The sequence below is a fragment of the Bufo gargarizans genome, chromosome 1, assembly GCF_014858855.1.
Source record: "Bufo gargarizans isolate SCDJY-AF-19 chromosome 1, ASM1485885v1, whole genome shotgun sequence".
In the NCBI taxonomy this organism is placed as follows: Eukaryota; Metazoa; Chordata; class Amphibia; order Anura; family Bufonidae; genus Bufo; species Bufo gargarizans.
The window spans coordinates 378187949-378208383 of record NC_058080.1 but is presented as its reverse complement, the minus strand read 5'-3'; the positions used below and the strand labels follow the sequence as shown (position 1 = coordinate 378208383).

Genomic DNA, 20435 nt, shown 5'->3' with positions numbered 1-20435 from the left:
CCTTCAAGAAGAGTGGGATGCCATGCCTCAGCAGACAATAAGTCAACTTTTGAACAGCATGAGACCTCATTGTCAAACTGTAATTGATGCTCAACGCCACATAACAAGTTTTTGAGACATTGACATCTGTTGGCTATTGTTTCAATAAATTGTTTGAGATGAGGAAATCAACATTGCATGCTTCTACTTAAATTCCCTACTTTCATGATATAATATCACTGTAGCGTGAACTTTTTACGTTTTCCATAAATTTCACCCAAAAGCCAAATATCCCTTACTTTTTTTTTTAGAAGTGTAACAGTAATTTCAATAGGGTTGCACTTTTCCATTTTTTATGGGCTATGAAACATTTTTTCTGGAGTAAATGTGCGTTCCTGCTACCTTATGCCTTTATTTCTCACTAGAAGTAGCACTTCAAGTACATGTCATTTTGCTGTGTATTGTCCTTCAATACTTTAAATTAAGCGTGTGGGTATTATCTAGGCACAGTGCAAACACAGTTTTAAATAAGAACTCATCAAATGTTATACAGTAATTATATTTATTTTAAAAATCTTTTAGCGCATATCCATGACATGTTCTTCCTGCACTATTCCAAGATCACTAGGAAAAAAATTACAATACAGTGACATGTACAGTAAGGTGGAGGAGGTTTGAAATGTGAGGACAAGTCTTTACTGTGTATCTTTCAGGGTTTAAGGTAGAGATGGCAATCCACTAAATTGATTCTTTTTTTTCTTTACCAGACAGAGCTAAGGGGTAACAATGGAAATTGAACCTGGGACAAATCAGAACGCCTCTTCTTGCTTCTCCTTCTTTAATGAAGTATCTCAGTCTTCATCTCATCTGCTTTGGCTGCTTACAAACATTTGAGGATATAGAAATTACAAGAAGTCCCCCTTGGACAATTACACAGCTTCCCAATTCGTGCTCCTTTTCTTACTGCACATTGCTCCCCAGCATCACACTAAAGGAAACCGAGAGATTAACCAGGAGAACAAGAGCAATAAATGTTAAAGCCAACATAAAAGAGTTCTAAAGTCTGTTTACCAGTAACCAAGATCTTACAGGATGAGCGGATGAAAAAAGAGCTCCATCCTGTGAAATATTCACCCCCAGGTTATGAGCTGGATGCTTGAAAGGCCTTTCGTTAAAAGAAAAAATCTCTTTGTACTCTGCTAGTCAGTAGAATGAAAAGATAAAAACTGAGAGTCCTCAGTTGTCGATACCATTTAATGGCTATCTGAAGTAGTCAATGTAATAAATTTGGTGAAACAAATTCATACAAAAAAAAAACTTCTCACTATCCTGTGTATAACAATACCAAATATGTGTGCTTTGTTTGAAGACTTTGGACACCTTCTTCTTCTTATCTTTGATCTCCTGACCTCATAAACACTCATTATAGCTCAAGTCTTGTCAAACTGATAAGAATATGAGAGATCGGTCATGTCAAACTAATTTAATCAGTTTCTATGAGGAGGTAAGTTCTAGACTTGACAGCGGCGAATCAATGGATGTCGTGTATCTGGACTTCTCCAAAGCATTTGACACTGTACCACATAAAAGGTTAGTATATAAAATGAGAATGCTCGGACTGGGAGAAAACATCTGTAAGTGGGTAAGTAACTGGCTAAATTTTTTTATTAGATGTGGGGGGGGCGCCCTAATAACTTTATTTAAACATATCTGGGGGTCATATTGCAAGTGTGAAAGAGCGGGTCTGCAATACACGGGCCCTGGCCGTTTTTGCACCGCATCATGTTTACGGAGCCATTCACTTGAATAGGTCTGCAATTAGGAAGGTGCAGTGCGGAACGGAGGCACGGAACCCCACGGAAGCACTACGGAGTGCTTCGTAGGGTTTCTGTCCATGACTCCGCACCCAAAAAAATAGGACATGCTGTGGCATACTAAGGGCCAGCTCTCAGGGGGGTGCCAGAAGCAATGAGCACTTCCATCAATACAGATGGGAGCGCTGGGAGCTGCAGTCCTGTCGGTTCCTAGCGCTCCTCCCCTTCTTCAGGCTGGCGGCGCTCTGAATGGTGAAGTAGGAAGACTTCTCCCCGCTCCACCATTCAGCCTGCAGACACAGATCGCGCTGCCAGCATGTGTGGGCGGAGCCCGAAGCCCGGAAATCTGCATAAGCTCTGCCCACACAGTGCTGCAGAGCGATCATAGGATAAATGCGCCATTCATTTTCCTATCTAGTGCCCTAGGGCTCCATTTTACTATGATTTTCATGTGATAAAAGGCATTGTCCAACTAAAGGTAAAATCCTAGGGGGAGATTTATCAAACTGGTGTAAAGTAGAACTGGTATAGTTGTCCGTGGAGCTCTGAAAAATCAAAGGGTAAATCTGATTGGTTACTATTAGAGATGAGCGAATGTCATGTTATGAAATTCGTTCACACTTTGTTTGGTGCTAAAAGCAGAATTGCAATATGGATTCCATTACCACGGACCAAAACGCAATTCTATGACAGAATGCCTTTAGAGGCATTCCGTTATTCATTTAGCTTCAATAGAAGTCTATGGCCTGCATAACGGATCTGTCCCGTTTCCGTTATACAGGAGAGGACTCCCCTGCATAAGGGAAACAGGAAGGATCCGTTTTGCAGCCTATAGACTTCTTTTATGACGGACTGAATAACGGAATACCTCTAAAGGCATTCCGTTATGCATTCTGTCATAGAATTGCGTTATGGTCAATGGTAATGGAATCCATAGCGCAATTCTGCTTTTACTACCAAACGAAGCGTGAACTAATTTCAAAATATGGAATTCGCTCATCTCTAGTATCTCAAATTTTCCTTTACAAAAGTTTGATAAGTCTCCCATATATACTCTATCATAGACCTTGTAATTGTCTGTATATATTAATTAGTTATTCTGTGGGACAGTGATGATTTTGCAATCTCCTGCTAAAATTTCATAAATTGTATTATTTTAAACGGGTGAAATTAGAACAGTTTTCAAACTTCGTATGTTCTTTAGAAAAAATGCTATAAAAAATACACCTAGGATTGTATGTGAAACCTAAGGGCTTATGCACACGACCGTAGCTTGTTTTGTGGTGCGCAAATTGCAGACCACAAAACACGGACACCGGCCATGTGCATTCTGCATTTTGCGTAACGGAAGGGCCGGCCCCCAATAGAACTGTCCTACCCTTTTCCGTAATGTGGACAATAATAGGACATGTTCGATTTTTTGCGGATTGGCCATGCGGACATACGGACACGGAATGCATTCTTCTAAACCAGGGATGCTTAACCTGCAGCTCTCTAGCTGTTGCAAAAATACAACTCCCAGCATGCCCTAATAGCTGTAGGCTGCACAGGCATACTGTGAGTTGTAGTTTTTCATCAGCTGGAGGGCCGCAGATTGGGTATCCCTGAACTAAGGGGATTCCCAGCATTAGCGCCAACTGCACCAAATTTATCACAGTACTTCATGCTGGATGATAAACACTCCTGTTTAATGTTATACACCCTATTGGTTGCCTACTTTGTGGCAAAACTATGGCGCACATTTGGGCATCTTAAAGGGAATCTGTCCCCACGATCTTAAAGTATTATCTCACTCAAAGCTGTGCTGAAATACACAGCCCGGACTGCTATGCCATGCTGACATAATGGAATCAAGGCGAAAATTGCTGTGAAAACAACAGAGGCACAACATACAGTAGGGTAAGTATGTCTAAGGCTCAGTGCCGAAGAGTACAACTCCAATTGGAGGCTTACCTTGTGAAATTGTGCTAGATATAGGCACCGACCTAAAAACCAGCATTTCGGGGATATAAATTTCTCCTTCCTTAGGTAAGCAATTTTTAACCTGAGGAAGGGGAAATTTATATCTTCGAAACGTGTTGTATATATTGCTAATTATCTAAACAATAAAAGAAGGTTTCCGACATACCCTGGTCACGCAGTTTGCTTTCGCTAAGCAGTAATGCTCTTTGTGATGCTGACAAAATGGACAGGACCCCTGTGCGCATGCACAGCAGTCTTGACGATATATTTCAGTTCCGCTTTGAGCACTGCCGATGGGTGGAATAGAGGGCAGTAGTAAAAAAAAAACCAAGAGATCTAGGCTCTTGTAGTACTGCAGATAAGGGTGCATTCATATGAACTGGGTACAGCTGTCCTACAGTCATGTGAACGTGGCTAATAGTCCAAAATCCTGGTGACAAATTCCCTTTAAGGCCTCTTTCACACTTGCGTTGTCCGGATCCGTTGTGTACTCCATTTGCCGGAATTACACGCCGGATCCGGAAAAACGCAAGTGAACTGAAAGCATTTGAAGACGGATCTATCTTCAAAATGCGTTCAGTGTTACTATGGCAGCCAGGACGCTATTAAAGTCCTGGTTGCCATAGTAGTAGTGGGGAGCGGTATACTTACAGTCCGTGCGGCTCCCGGGGTGCTCCAGAATGACGTCAGAGCGCCCCATGCACATGGATGACGTGCCATGCGATCACGTCATCCATGCGCGTGGGGCGCCCTGACATCACTCTGGAGCGCCCCGGGAGCCGCACGGACGGTAAGTATACTGCTCCCCCGTTCCCCATTACACTTCACCATGGCAAACAGGCCTTTAGCGTCCTGGCAGCCATGGTAACCATTCAGAAAAAGCTAAACGTCGGATCCGGTAATGCGCCGAAACGACGTTTAGCTTAAGGCCGGATCCGGATTAATGCCTTTCAATGGGCATTAATTCCGGATCCGGCCTTGCGGCAAGTGTTCAGGATTTTTGGCCGGAGCAAAAAGCGCAGCATGCTGCGGTATTTTCTCCGGCCAAAAAACTTTCCGGTCCAGAACTGAAGACATCCTGATGCATCCTGAACGGATTTCTCTCCATTCAGAATGCATTAGGATAATCCTGATCAGGATTCTTCCGGCATAGAGCCCCGACGACGGAACTCTATGCCGGAACAAAAGAACGCAGGTGTGAAAGAGCCCTTAGCCATGCTTTTTATTTGTTGCTAAACCACACCCCTTTTCCACTAAGCCACACCCACTTGTTGCACAAACCCAAACCGTTTTTGCATATGTCTTAGGAATATTAAATGCCACATCAATGAAGTTTGTCATAATCACCACTTACGGAAGGTACCCATCCTAGCTTCTTGTCCAGAGGAAGGATCTTTTTGCTTTTGAGTTTCTCCAGAACTTCCTGCAAAGCTTCTATCTGAAAAGAGAAGTATACACATATTATTTGCATGCTGCTATTTTGTTAAGGGGTTTTCCAGATATGCCAGAGGAAGTCCACCTTCACGGACAGCCATTCAGATCAATTCAAGTGAATGCTCTGTACTCTTACTGCAAATGGATAGACGTAGTACTGTGCAGGGAACATCTATAAGGAACTGCAGTATGGCAGCTCCTTTTTTCTAGCAATTAGAGGGGAATCTAGTGGTCAGTCCCCTACAACAGGAAAGTGATGGCATGTCCTTGTCATATGCTGGCTTTTGCCAAGACAGGAGAACCCACTGAAGTGGACCTGATTTGAGTTGCAAATGCCCCAAATTAATTTTTTTATTGGATGATAACTGTGCTTAAAAATGCACAACAAATGGATAATTAAAAGGCCATCGATTTTACTCAAGACAAAGAGTCAGCACATTGTCATGAATAAAGAGGAGCGAATTTCCCAAAATTCATCTGATTTCATCGATTTGGCTGCCAGATCAGATTTGGTCCAAATAAATTCGATCCAAACTGAAAAAGTGCCCCGATTGCCTTAAAAAGTTGCGTGTCACTCTCTGAGGTCTCCTAGTACTGTCTCCAGACCCTTTCAAGCTTAATGCCAAGATAGCATTAATAGTGTCAAAGTGACAGCAGCAAACGGATGATAGTGGTAACAAACAACCTGTTTGAAAACACTGGTGCCAATAGTGCTGCTGCTCATGCTTCCTTCTCACTGGCGCATGATGCGGAACAGTTGTTTCGTTTTACATTCCACCATTCACTGTCACTACCAGAAGTTTTATTTTTAAGTCCATAGTTATAAAGAAAAACAATCCGAATTCACACAGACTATCGACTAAAAGTGCACTGTATTGCTGGACAGAGTCCGGTATAATAGCTGTGATGTGGAACAGTACGATAGGCACACTATGAGCAACAGAATTTAGTACATTTGAAAAAATATTTGAAGGAAAAAGGCTCACTTGGATGATTATTACCCAGTATAACTGGTGAATAACTGTGATGCAGAACAATATATCAGGCACACTATCAGCACTAGGATTACTATATTGTAGACGTTTCCTGATTGTGTATAATGTGATGAAGATTGGGGTGATTCACATTAATAAGAAATTGAATTGTATAAAGTTACCTGTGCAGCACTCACAGCAATGGCTCCCAGCCTGCCTTAGTCTAAGTAACACAAGCACACGGACTGATTCTGACTACTATATCTCTATAAATTATTTGTAAATTATAAATTATAATTGTAAATCTAGCTATTGTCTTCTCCTTGCTGAGAAACACACTAACTGACACTAAACTCGCTATAGTCTCAGTTTTAACATCTCCCTCTCTCAGATGTCCTATCTCTCCTATGTCTAACCCCAGAAAACACATGCCACATTTCCTGGTCGGCATCTCACCTATAATCCCTCTGTCTTTTGATCTACAGTATAAAGTGGTGGATGCTACTTTGAGCAAATCTTGTAGGACAAATCCAAAAAGTTTTTAATTAAAAAAAGCTGAAGCTTTTGGGAATTTTTTTTAACAAATTTGATTTATGTGTAATAGATTTGTTCATCTCTAGTCATGAGCCATTCCATTATATTACATAACCTTTATCTGAGTAGCACTAAAACACATAAATCTGTTTATTTTATGCACTTATATAGCGCTGACATATTCCACAGCGCTTTACAGACTTTTGCATCACTCTGTCCCCAATGGGGCTCACTATCTAAGTTCCCTATTATTATGTATTTGGAGTGTGGGAGGAAACCGGAGTACCCGGAGGAAACCCACACAAACACGGGGACCCCAGTGCTGCAAGGCACCAGTGATAACCACCTAGCCACCGTTATATTGTTGCTACATTAAAAGAATTTAGACAGGGTTAAATATTTGGTTCCTAACAAATGGGGATGGCGGGGTCGCTATTCAGCCCTATTACTGTCTATTTGCTGAGGTGTCCGCTAAAAGGTCTGCCCTAATGTTGGCTCTGCAGAGCACTCACCCTGACAAGGGCGACCCCAACCAACACTGGAACCTATTCTCTAACCTCTCTATGTAACCCTGTTCTTAATGAAGCCCCTAATCATACATGCTTTACCATGGAGATAACCTGGCTCATCAAGGATCAATCGGGCAGCATGTTCACTCAAGTAGGAAAAAGTGGTGGAATTAACAAGTATTCCATTAAATTACTACACATTGATGAGCAGCACATAAAATTATAAAGAGGTCTCTTACATTGACTCTCAACATTTTGTAGTAAATGAACTTAAAATAAATTTGTCACCAGGAAGATCACTGTTAAGGTCTATTCACACGTCCGTGGTGTGTTGCGGACGAGCAAATTGCGGATCCACAACACACCCGGCCGGCACCCCCTATAGAAATGCCTATTCTTGTCCGCAGCTGCGGAAAAGAATAGGACATGTTCTATCTTTTGCGGAGCTGCGGACCGGAAGATCTGGGCCGCGCTCCGCAAATGCTGATGCAAACAGCACACTGTGTGCTGTCCGCATCCATTCCGTCCCCATGGAAAATGAATGGGTCCGCACCCATTCCGCAAAATTGCAGAACGGATGCGGACCCATTTGTGGACGTGTGAATGGAGCCTTAGACCAAATGCATATACAGGTCCTTCTAAAATAAAATTAGCATATTGTGATAAAGTTCATTATTTTCTGTAATGTACTGATAAACATTAGACTTTCATATATTTTAGATTCATTACACACAACTGAAGTAGTTCAAGCCTTTTATTGTTTTAATATTGATGATTTTGGCATACAGCTCATGAAAACCCCAAATTCCTATCTAAAAAAATTAGCATATCATGAAAAGGTTCTCTAAACGAGCTATTAACCTAATCATCTGAATCAACTAATTAACTCTAAACACCTGCAAAAGATTCCTGAGGCTTTTAAAAACTCCCAGCCTGGTTCATTACTCAAAACCGCAATCATGGGTAAGACTGCCGACCTGACTGCTGTCCAGAAGGCCATCATTGACACCCTCAAGCAAGAGGGTAAGACACAGAAAGAAATTTCTGAACGAATAGGCTGTTCCCAGAGTGCTGTATCAAGGCACCTCAGTGGGAAGTCTGCGGGAAGGAAAAAGTGTGGCAGAAAACGCTGCACAACGAGAATAGGTGACCGGACCCTGAGGAAGATTGTGGAGAAGGACCGATTCCAGACCTTGGGGGACCTGCGGAAGCAGTGGACTGAGTCTGGAGTAGAAACATTCAGAGCCACCGTGTACAGGCGTGTGCAGGAAATGGGCTACAGGTGCCGCATTCCCCAGGTCAAGCCACTTTTGAACCAGAAACAGCGGCAGAAGCGCCTGACCTGGGCCACAGAGAAGCAGCACTGGACTGTTGCTCAGTGGTCCAAAGTACTTTTTTCGGATGGAAGCAAATTTTGCATGTCATTCGGAAATCAAGGTGCCAGAGTCTGGAGGAAGACTGGGGAGAGGGAAATGCCAAAATGCCTGAAGTCCAGTGTCAAGTACCCACAGTCAGTGATGGTCTGGGGTGCCATGTCAGCTGCTGGTGTTGGTCCACTGTGTTTTATCAAGGGCAGGGTCAATGCAGCTAGCTATCAGGAGATTTTGGAGCACTTCATGCTTCCATCTGCTGAAAAGCTTTATGGAGATGAAGATTTCATTTTTCAGCACGACCTGGCACCTGCTCACAGTGCCAAAACCACTGGTAAATGGTTTACTGACCATGGTATTACTGTGCTCAATTGGCCTGCCAACTCTCCTGACCTGAACCCCATAGAGAATCTGTGGGATATTGGGAAGAGAAAGTGGAGAGACGCAAGACCCAACACTCTGGATGAGCTTAAGGCCGCTATCGAAGCATCCTGGGCCTCCATAACACCTCAGCAGTGCCACAGGCTGATTGCCTCCATGCCACGCCGCATTGAAGCAGTCATTTCTGCAAAAGGATTCCCAACCAAGTATTGAGTGCATAACTGAACATAATTATTTGAAGGTTGACTTTTTTTGTATTAAAAACACTTTTCTTTTATTGGTCGAATGAAATATGCTAATTTTTTTAGATAGGAAATTTGGGTTTTCATGAGCTGTATGCCAAAATCATCAATATTAAAACAATAAAAGGCTTGAACTACTTCAGTTGTGTGTAATGAATCTAAAATATATGAAAGTCTAATGTTTATCAGTACATTACAGAAAATAATGAACTTTATCACAATATGCAATTTTTTTTAGAAGGACCTGTATGTAAGGGTGGGTTCACATCACCGTTTTATCTTCCGTTCTTCGGATCTGTTAGAAGAACAGGAAGAAAAAAAAAGATCCTGGAAAAAAACAGGCCTGTAAAAAACGGATCCTGTATAAAAAAGATCGTGAACATCCGTTATGCCCATTTTGCATCCATTTTAGCAATTCCTGTCTGAGATTTGTATATTTTAGACAGAAAAGAAAGGCCTGCATGTAAATGGCAAAAATGGATGCAAAATGTGCATAACGGATGCTTAAAATACAGAATCCATATTTGGTTTTTGTTCTTCTGAAGGATGTACTGGTAATGATGTAAATTAAACGATGATGTAAAAGTAGGCTTAGTGCTATATCAATTAATAAGCTAAATACAAAAATAATTAAAATTGTAAATGGGGAACAAAAAACTTTCTAACCATAGTGCACACTATGGGGCAGACTTACTAAGATTGGTGTTTTCTACACCAGTCTTAGTAAAAAAAAAAAACTGCTGGAGGATGATGGGCCAAATACGGCACAGGCCCCGTAAAAACTGTGAATCGGACGCGGACCCAAAATACGGCCATGAGCATGAGCCCTAAATCTGATGGCCCATGAAAAGTGGTGAGAGAAGTGAAAGGTCGCAAATTGTGCTGTAAATATGGCATGTGCCATACTCTGCATAAAATGTGCTCCTATGAGCCTAGGCAGACGTCAACTTTTAAAACAAGGGAATTTGCTAAATTACAGTTATGATATAACTAGTTATGATATAAGTAAAAGTTCATCATAACTGGACAGCTATACAGGTGGGGTTAAATTCATTAAGTGTCTAAATCGGTAGCATTCATAATCTTACCAGCTCCTTTTCTTCCTGGCTATTGTTGTCCGAGACTTCTGATGATCTGACCCCAACTGTCTCCTCGCTGCATACCAGCAGCATTAACAGGGACAAAGAGACATAGATGAGCGACAGGCGGCAGCTCAACATGGTGCAGGTCCAGTGGATTCCTTTTTCCTGGGCAGTCTATGGTCTACTTTTATACCTCATCTCTACACAACTATTAATAAAATAACGTCAGTCTAATTTCTCCTCCACCGGATTTCTTCATGTTTGTTGTTTGCAGATACATCACCTCTCTTCCTGGCACTCACGTTTCCTATTAACCCATTGACTTAAACAGAAACATATTTCATGTCATTGAATATGAGGCATTGTAGTCATACCCAAGGGAGCCTAGATGGATTAAGAGGTGGGAGGTTTTGTAAGCATTGTATAATTAGAATCAATTTCCTGATGCAAGACGTGTTAACCCTTCTTAGTGTTATTTATTGACTGAAGTTGTAGTTATAATATACTATACATATGAAATATATGATTTACTTTATTCTGAAAGGGAATTTGATAAAATATGAGTTTTCTGTTGTTAGATGATTTTTCTTTCTTCTTGAGGGTTGTGGAAATCATCAATAGACATTTATGTTATATTGATATATACTACTCACAGAAAGTTAGGGATATTTGGCTTGTGGGTGAAATTTGAGGATGAACCTAAAATGCACTCTAACCTTTACAGGTGAACTTAATGTGACCTTCTCTGAAGTTTTGAATGCACATGTCCAACTGTTCAGTGTTTCAGTACTTTTTGCACAACTTGCTGCTCTCTAACAAGGAGCTCAACGGCAAAATTCACAACAGGTGTTTGATCCATGAATCGCCCAATACATTTTCTGGTTCAATTATAATTGGTATTTGAACAGCCCTCCTCATCATGTTGTTCACATTTTGACATCATGAGACCAAGACGACACCTAACAATTGATCAACAGTACCTCGCCATTGCGAGGCTTCAAGCAGGATGTTCTCAGATGGAATTGGCCACTGAGCTTCGAGTGTCACAGAGTGTTACCAGCAGGTTGCAACACAGATACAAAGAGACTGGAAGAGTCACAGAAAGGCATAGAAGTGGACATCCTTTGGCTAAATCCCACACCGATGACTGTTGCAATGCAAACAATGCCCTGCGGAACCGGATGATGAATGCCACACGACTCCAGGCACATTTAAGGGAGGTAAGAGGCACCCAAATGTCACATCAGACCATTTGAAGCAGTTTACATCAGTGTGGCCTGCGTGCTTAACGACCTGCAAGGATACCTAACCACAGATGTCATCATCTTCCATGGGCCAGGGAGCATCTATGCTGGATGAGGGACCAGTGGTCCTCAGTGTTGTTCACTGATAAAAGTCGATTCACACTATGCAGAAATGATGGCTGCCAATGATGTTGGAGACGTCAAGGAGAGCGCTATGCATCAGCCATTGTTGTCACCAGACGAGCGTTTGGTGGTGGTGGTGTTACAGTGTGGGCAGGTGTATCTAATCAATACAGAACTGCCCTACACTTTGTGAATGGTACAGTGACAATCCCATACTACTTGAATAACATCATGAATCAATTGTGCCTCTGCATGAACAGCACAGGTCTAATTTCGTCTCCATGGACGACAAGGCCCCAGCTCATCGAGGTCGCATCATTAGGGAAGGCTGCTGGAGACTGGGTTACCTCAAATGGAGTGACCTGCACTTTCTCCAGACCTGAATCCCATTGAAAACTTATGAACCTCAATGACTTGAGGGCCACCCTTCTAGAAGAGTGGGATGCTATGCCTCAGCAGAACTTTACGTTTTTCATAAATTTTACCCAAAAGCCAAATATCCCTAATTTTTTGTGAGTAGTGTATATAGTTTTTCTTGTGCTTTAATACTTAAAAAAATTAAAACTGAAAAAGAAATTTATTTTGTTTTCCTTATATCACCAGATTCTGACCTTCATAATATTTTTTATATTCATGTCTATGGAGCTACCTGTGTATGTGGGGACTCATTTATATGGGGTGAGCTGTAGTTTTTATTGACACAATTTTGCATTGTGTATGACTTTATGACCACTTTTTATTTAATTCTTTTTGAGAGACGAAATGATGGAAAAACAGCGAATTGGCCATTTAGATTTTTTGCATTGGATAAATATATTTCAATAGTTCAGGATATGGCAATGGCAATTATCTTTTTTTCTTTAAACTTATTTATTTTTAATTTTAATTGGTTTGACTTTTTATAATTGTTTATTTTTTTAAAGTATTTTTAAAGGGGTTGTCTAACTTAAGTAAGTGGCATTTATCATGTACAGAAAGTTAATACAAGCCACTTACTAATATATTGTTATTATCGATATTGCTTCCTTTGTTGGCTGGATTAATTTTCCCATCACATTATACATTGCTTGTTTCAATGGTTACATACGACCCTGCAATTCATCCGTGGTGTTTGTGCTTGCCCAATATACGGAAAAACACTAGCCTATGTGCGCTCCCATGGTCCCGGCCACCAGAGAGGCTGACGCTTTTTCCTATAGTGTGCAAGCACGACCACCACTGATGGATTGAAGTGAGACAACCTTTTTAACCACTTCCCTACTGCCTACCATAGCTCCTGACACCTGGAGGCAATGTCTGTAATTGCTAATAATGTTGATCGCAGACATTTAACCCCTCAGATGCTGCCTCTCTGGGGCATATTCAAATCACCTAGGGCAGGGGTGGCCAACCTTACAGACACAAAAAGAAAAAAAATATATATATGACTACCAGGAGCCACAAGCTATAGATTTACACACGAGTAACCGTATTTTTCGCCCTACAAGATGCACCTAGGTTTTAACAAAGAAAAATAAGAGAGAAAAAAAATATTTTTCATCTGATCTGAGGTCTTATTTTTCATTAGCAGAGAAAAAAATAAAACAAATATTTTTCATCAGACCTCTGATCAGACTCCTAAATCAAATCCCCAATCCTCATCTGACCTAAAATAAGATCCCCAAACCTCATCAGGCCTTCAAATCAGACCCCTAAAATAAGCCCCCCAATGCTCGGAACAGACAACACAAATCAGACTCCCAGTGTCAGACCCTCAGTGCTCAGATTTCCCCCCAATGCTCAGATCTTACTCCCCATACTCAGACCTGGCCAAGCTATGCTCAAATAAGACCCCCACATGCTCAGATCTGCCTCCCATGCTCACATCAGTCCCCCATTGCTCAGATCAGGACCCCCATGTTCAGATCAGCCCCCCATTGCCCAGATCAGAACCTCCCCTCCCCATGACCAGATCAGAACCTCCCATGCTTAGATCAGACCCCCATGCTCAGTTCTATAATTTAAAAAAAATCTCTTCCCTCTCCTGATCAGGCACTGAGCTCCTGCTCGGGCACCTGCTACTCTGCAGGTCTGACACACTCTCCACTATGACCTGATGAGCACAACGTCAGGTCATAGTGCGTGTCTCCACGTACTACGTTCTCACACTGTGTGCATCAGGAGTGGAGAGGGAGCTGGAGCTGCAAAGTAGCAACAGTGCCCGATCAGAAAAAGAGATCTGAGCATAGCGTGGAGAGTGAGCCAGCCTGACTGCTTCCCCGCTCACTTGAAGCCGCACTTGAAGAAGCAAAGAGCCGCATGCGGCTCAAGAGCCACAGGTGTCACGATCAGTGTGGGGGTAAACTCCACTCTGAACACAGGAGGGAAGGGGAACAGTAACTGGGCCTGGAAACTAGGGAACAAACAGGTCACCTCCTAGACAACCCTAATCCGGGCCCTAACTATCTATCAATATGAATAGACCTTGAAGGTAGGAATATTCCTATGCAGGATACCTAGACCTTTATATCCCTATAAGGCCCTAGAAAAGGTTAGGACCAGAAACAACCCATTCCTCCCCAGATGGACAAATGGAAGTCTCTGTCTCAGGCCCAGATACAAACAACAGGGAATATAACAAACACAAACAAACGCGACACTTAACTTCTGTGGAGACGGATGAGCATGAACACCAGAGACAAACTCACACCAGCTCAGCCAAACCCAAATGAAGCTATCTACCGCATAGTCAGAAGGGTGGGGTCAGACTATAAAGGGTAGAAGTGATGACCACTGAGCAACAGCTGAGAAAAGGGAAGTGGTCATTACCCCTATCAACACTGAATCAAGAGAAATCAAGGAGGCTGTTTTATTCCTCCACGCTCTGCCAGTCACCTTGATTTCCTGACATCAATCACCTGAGGGACGGTGACAACAGGTTGGCCACCCCTGCCCTAGGGGAGTTTTAAAGTGAAAAAATGTGTATAATATTGTTTTAAAAAATCTAAACATTAAAATTACCTTCCTTTCCCTATTTTAAAAATAATAAAAAATAAAGATCATTGTTATCGCCATATGCCAAAATGTACATACTATTAAAATATAAATGTATATAAATGTATAATATAATGTAATAAATGTATAGTATAAATGTATTTATATGGTGAATGACCTAACGGAACCCCCCCCCCCCCCCAAAAAAAAATGGCCAGTTCAGCATTTTTTTTCGCCTCTTCTCCTCCCCAAAGAACTGAATAAAAAAAGAACTGAATAAAAAGTGATCAACAAGTCATACACACTGAAAAACGGTACCAATAAAAACTACAGACTACCCCATAAAAAATTAGCTTTATTAAAACACAAGAAAATTATACAAGAGTCATATTGCTGTAATCTTACTAACCTGTAGAATGGAGTGTACATATCATTTTTACCGCATAGGGAACACCATAAATAACCATAAATAACAAAAAGCTGCAGCGTAATCAGGGATTTTTTTTCAATTTCATTCCATTTATATATTTCAGCTTACCACTACATCGTATGTAATACTAAATGATGTCATTAGAAAGTACAACTTGTCCGTCAAAAAACAAGCCCTGATATATCTATGTGAATGGAAATGGAATGAAAAATAAAAGGCTATGGCTTTAGGACAGCTGGGAGCAAAAAATTAAAAGGCAAATTTGGAAAATCTCCTGGTAATGAAGTGGTTATGGTTACCGTATTTTCCAGCGTATAAGACGACTGGACGTATAAGACGACCCCCAACTGTTCCAGTTAAAATATAGGGTTTGGACTATACTCGCCGTATAAGACTACCCCTCCAACACTATTTACTTTGGAATTGTTGTGCGATTTTCAACTTTTGCCTCGGTACCATATTATGCCTTTCCAAGAATCTAGTACAGCAGGATACAGTGGCATTAAATCTGTTGCTGTGATCTGGGCTAGATTTGGCCCACTGAATGCAAACGTATTTTATTTTGTGTCACTACATAACCGTTTTTCAAGTTCAGGACAATGTGGGGTGCCTCTTCTTAATGCACACTTACCCCTTGGCATGCTCTTTAATGTTTTTCATTTGCTTTCCAGTCCCGAACCATCTTTTCTGTTACTCCATATTGTCTTGCAGAAGCGCAGTTATTATGTTCCATGGCAAAGTTTACAACTTTAAGTTTGAAACTGGCTTCATATTTCTTTCTTCTTGCTGGTAGAGCCATGATGGGGTCTTGACTGTTAGCCATTTGTATACTGTACTGTATGTACTGGTGCTGTACTGTATGAACCGGTACAGATACTGGTGCTGTACTGTATGTACAGATACTGGTGCTGTACTGTATGTACAGATACTGGTGCTGTACTGTATGTACCGGTACAGATACTGGTGCTCTACTGTATGTACAGATACTGGTGCTGTACTGTATGTACAGATACTGGTGCTGTACTGTATGTACAGATACTGGTGCTGCACTGTATTCACCACCACATGTATCTGCTCCCCAGATAGACTCTGTTTTTTCACCACAGATAAGATACACACCAAACTTCATTAGAGAGCCGCCGTTCCAATATTAGAATTGGCTGAAGTGCAGATGCTCCTGCTTCGCCCTGCCTTCCCTCAGAATTTCCAATCCAACCCAGTATACAACAACCAGCCAATCACGGCAAGCGATGTACCAGTATTTTCTGTGTACACTGCATATAAAGCCTGCTTGGATTGGGTGGGTCAGCTCTCCCTGCCTGCCCTGCCATAGCAACTGAACAGCTCCCTCGATTACCACGCGAGGGAGCTGTTCAGACCCTGGGAGTCAGCACTACCACAGAAAGCTCTTAGATGCAGCAAATGACCATGGCATCTAAGGGGTTAGATTGCCTCCGAGTGTCTGCTGTGTAAAACAGCAAGCACCCGGTGGCTATGGCTTTAAAGAGACGAGCGCTATTCATACACAGCGTTTGTGCGTTTTGTATGTGGTTTTCTTAAGCCACTGGAAGGACATGCTCGGGAAATCATCTTTTCAGCCTAGCAGTACTCATGGTAAACAGAAGACACAAGGAGGGTGAAAAACAGACATGCGGACCAAATATGGACCCATCACCAGAGAAAGTCTGGATGCAATTACAACTGCTCATTCCTTTCACTGAAGGCACTAGGCCTGTAGCTTATCAGAGGAATGGGCAAGGGTGATGCCACTCCCCTGCTCCTCCGCACAATTCATCTGTATCACTGTCCTGAGGACAGCGATACAGATGAATATGGAGATGAGTGCTTCCACAATGGAAGCACTCATCTCCACTCCTGCTACATCCGGACAGAAAGGGCCCCCCTCCGGTGCTGGGCCCTGTGACGGCGCCTCTTCTGTCCTGAGGCACCCCTTGCCTGGCTGTAGAAACGGCCCTGTTAGTAAGGACGGTCAGAGATGTATACTCCCTATGAATACCCTAGACCAGTGATGGCGAAACTTTTAGAGACCGAGTGCCCAAACTGCAACCCAAAACTCACTTATTTATCGCAAAGTGCCAACATGGCAATTTACCCTAAATACAAATATAGTATATCTTCCATGTACTTCCATGTATCATTTAGCTATAATAACCTGCCTACATTCAATGCGCTGCCTGTGCCGCTCATAGTGCATCCTGCGCTGATGAATGGCAGGAAATGTCTAAGGCATATTGGTTGTCACGGTCCCGCCTGTGACAGGGACTAGAAGATCGAGGAGACTGGCTGCATGTGATTGACAGCCTCTTTGGTTTCACTTTTCTGTGTTGATGCTGGGGATGACCACACCTCTTGTCTCAGGTGTAGCTTAAGTGGTCATTCCATTTCCTCTATTTAGTCTTGCCTCACCCATCATGCTATGCTGTTGATAGCTCCTTTTGGATGTTGGAAGAGCTGGTGTTGGTTCTCCTGCTTGTCCGTATACTTTGGAGTTAAGTGTCTTTCCTTTATTTCTTGTTTGTTGTATTTCCCCTACCTTTTTGGCATTAGGCCTGAGGGAGTCTCCTATTCCTTTAGCTGGGAAGGAACAGGCCATCCGTTGTCCTTACACTATCTCCAGGGCCCTGTTAGGGTGAGATAGGGCTTAGGTTCCTGTGTATGAATATTCCTACCATCAAGGTCTGTTCATACTGTCAGTAGTCAGGGCTCGGATTAAGGACTAACTAGGTGTGACCATTCCCCAATCCCTAGTTTCTAGGCCAAATACCTTTCCCCTCCCCCCTCTGCGTTCGGTGTGGAGTTAGTTCCCACACCACGCTGTGACATTGGTACACCATAGACTTTTTACAGGGTGCGGGTGCCCACAGAGAGGGCTCTGAGTGTCGCCTCTGGCACCCGTGCCATAGGTTCGCCACCACTGCCTTAGACACCTAAGCGGGAGCCCATGGTATACTTTGCATAGTCTATTACACACACAGCACTGTACAAGGGCAGTATAGTGACAAGTTTACTGAAGATGACCTGTCAGCTCTCCCCATAAACTAACACTTCTAGAGCAATTGTTCTTAGAACACAATGGGGGAGACGTATTAAACTGGTGTAAAGAAGAACTAGCTTATTTGCCCCTAGCAACCAATCAGATTCCAGCTTTTTCACAGCTCCTTTGGAAAATGAAAGATAGAATCTGAGCCAGTTCTACTTTACACCAGTTTGATAAATCTCCCCCATTGTGTATTTCCTCTACATCTCCTGGAAAAGTGTTACTATTCTCCATCTGTAGGATGTTTTTCCCCCTACATGGTGTGACAATGAGTAGGGATGAGCGAATTGATTCGTGACCATTCATGCTTCTCTGGCAAACTGATGGACGAGTCTGGGTTTGGTGAATATCAGAGCATTACCTGCCTGACTGTATTGGGCCAACTATAAAGTTTGGTGGAGGAGGGATAATACTGTGGGTTTGTTTCTCAGGGGTTGTCTTTGGTCCCTTAGTTCCAGTGATAGGAAACCTTAATGTTTCAGCATACCAAGATATTTTTGACACTGTATGACCTTTTATGTTCCAGCATGGCATGTCTTCACAGAAGAGTGAAAGCTGCTATAGCTGCAAAGGAGGGACCAACTCCATAATAAACTTTTCCATTCATACATTAAAAGTTGCCTACCTGGCCACTGTTGCAGTCCCCGGTCAAATGCTCCTGGTGTTCCTGGATCACGTGCCGTACATTGTGCACATGATCCTAGCCTGGTTACAGCACACAATAAATGTGTCAATCATCACTGATGGCCTGCCCCCCATTATCACAGTGCATGTGTGAGAATGAATCTCTCGCTAGTGCTGTCAGGCGTCATGACATCAGTCCTCCAGGCTGCCTGAGTGTGCAGGTACTAGGGTTGTAGTGGGTATCGAATTATCGATATCCAATCAATACTTTTATAGCGGTATTGATTTGATACCGGGATTTGACATGTTCTCACGCTTCATGTTCCCCTCAGCAGCACAGGGGAGTGTCACACCTGTAGGTGGGTATGAAAGGTATGACTGCATATGAGTGATCTGACAGCCTCTTTTTGTTTCACTTTGTCTGTGTGTTGCTGGTATGTCCACACCTCCTGTTCAGGTGTAGATCATGAGACCTTTACCTCTCCCTATTTAGTCTGACTTTACCCATCACTCCTTGCTCTGGATAGCTTAATTTGGTTTTGAAAGAGCTGGAGTGTGGTTCTTGTTAAAGTCCTGTTCTTACATCATCCTCAGAAGTTAAGTGTTCCGCTTGTTGTGTTTTGTATTCCCCCCTTCCTGGTTGTTTACTAGGCCTCAGAAAGATGCTGGTTCCTTCACCAGGAAAGGAACGGGTTGTCTCTACCCTGTCATTACATTTACGGCATCCGAGGGTCACCAGGGTTTTCTAGGTTCCTGTTTATGGGCATCTCTACCATCAAGAGTTGCCCATACGGATAGGAGTTATGGCCGAGAGCAGGGTTTTATAGGTGGTGACCCTTTTTCTTCCCTAGCGGTGAGGCCTAGTGTCTTTCCCCTTCCTTCTGGTTGTCTTTTGGTGTTCTCCCCTACTACATCTGTGACAGGGAGAAGGAGAGAGTCTCTCCTCCCCACTGTGCCGCCGCTGCTGCCAATAAGAAGAGAGAGGGGCAGAGGAGGGGAGGGGCTGTGGCCACTAATGATGATAACTTACTCATTAATACAAATATAGGCGGAGGGTGCCGGCGGCAGAATCACATAGCCGGCACCTGGCCTCTATAACAGGGTGCTGCGATCCGCAGAAGTTAACCCTTCAGGTGCGGCACCTGAGGGGTTAACTGCCGCGGATTGCAGCGCCCTGTCATAGAGGTCGGGTGAAGGCTATGTGATTCTGCTGTCGGCACCCGCCTCCTATATTTGAATTGAAAAGTTACTTATCTTCATTGGTGGCGCAGTGTGCCCCCCTTCCCCCAGTACTAAAAACATTGGTGGTGCAGTGTGCCCCCCAACCCCCCCAGTATTATAATCATTGGTGGCAGTGGCCACAGGGTCCCCTCCCCTCCTCTTTATTCATTGGTGGTGCAGTTGCAGCTTCTGATCGGAGCCCCAGCAGTGTAATCCTGGGGCTCTGATCGGTTACCATGGCAGTCAGGATGCTACTGAAGCCCTGGCTGCCATGGCAATCTCCCTGCTGCTGTGTGCACTATGCATAGGGCAGCAGGGAGAGTGTGAAATTCTATTCACCCTAATAGATCTCTATTAGGGTGAATAAGACAAGGGATGAAAAGATTCCAGGTTCTAGCCCCTAAGTGGGCTAATAGTTAGTAAATAAAAAGTAAAAAAAACAACACACAAATTATTAAGTTTAAATCACTCACTTTCCTAA

General features: G+C 42.9%; 1 protein-coding gene across 1 annotated transcript; it reads right to left on the bottom strand.

The window, feature by feature from the left end:
• Window positions 1-620: 620 nt before the first annotated feature.
• On the bottom strand, window positions 621-10419 carry LOC122931128 (cocaine- and amphetamine-regulated transcript protein-like). Its single transcript, XM_044285083.1, has 3 exons — window positions 10288-10419; window positions 5110-5193; window positions 621-967 (listed from the first exon to the last, which is right to left on the bottom strand). Exons 1-3 carry the CDS (start codon window positions 10417-10419, stop codon window positions 860-862), a joined length of 324 nt encoding a protein of 107 aa, XP_044141018.1. The 3' UTR covers window positions 621-859.
• Window positions 10420-20435: the final 10016 nt, after the last annotated feature.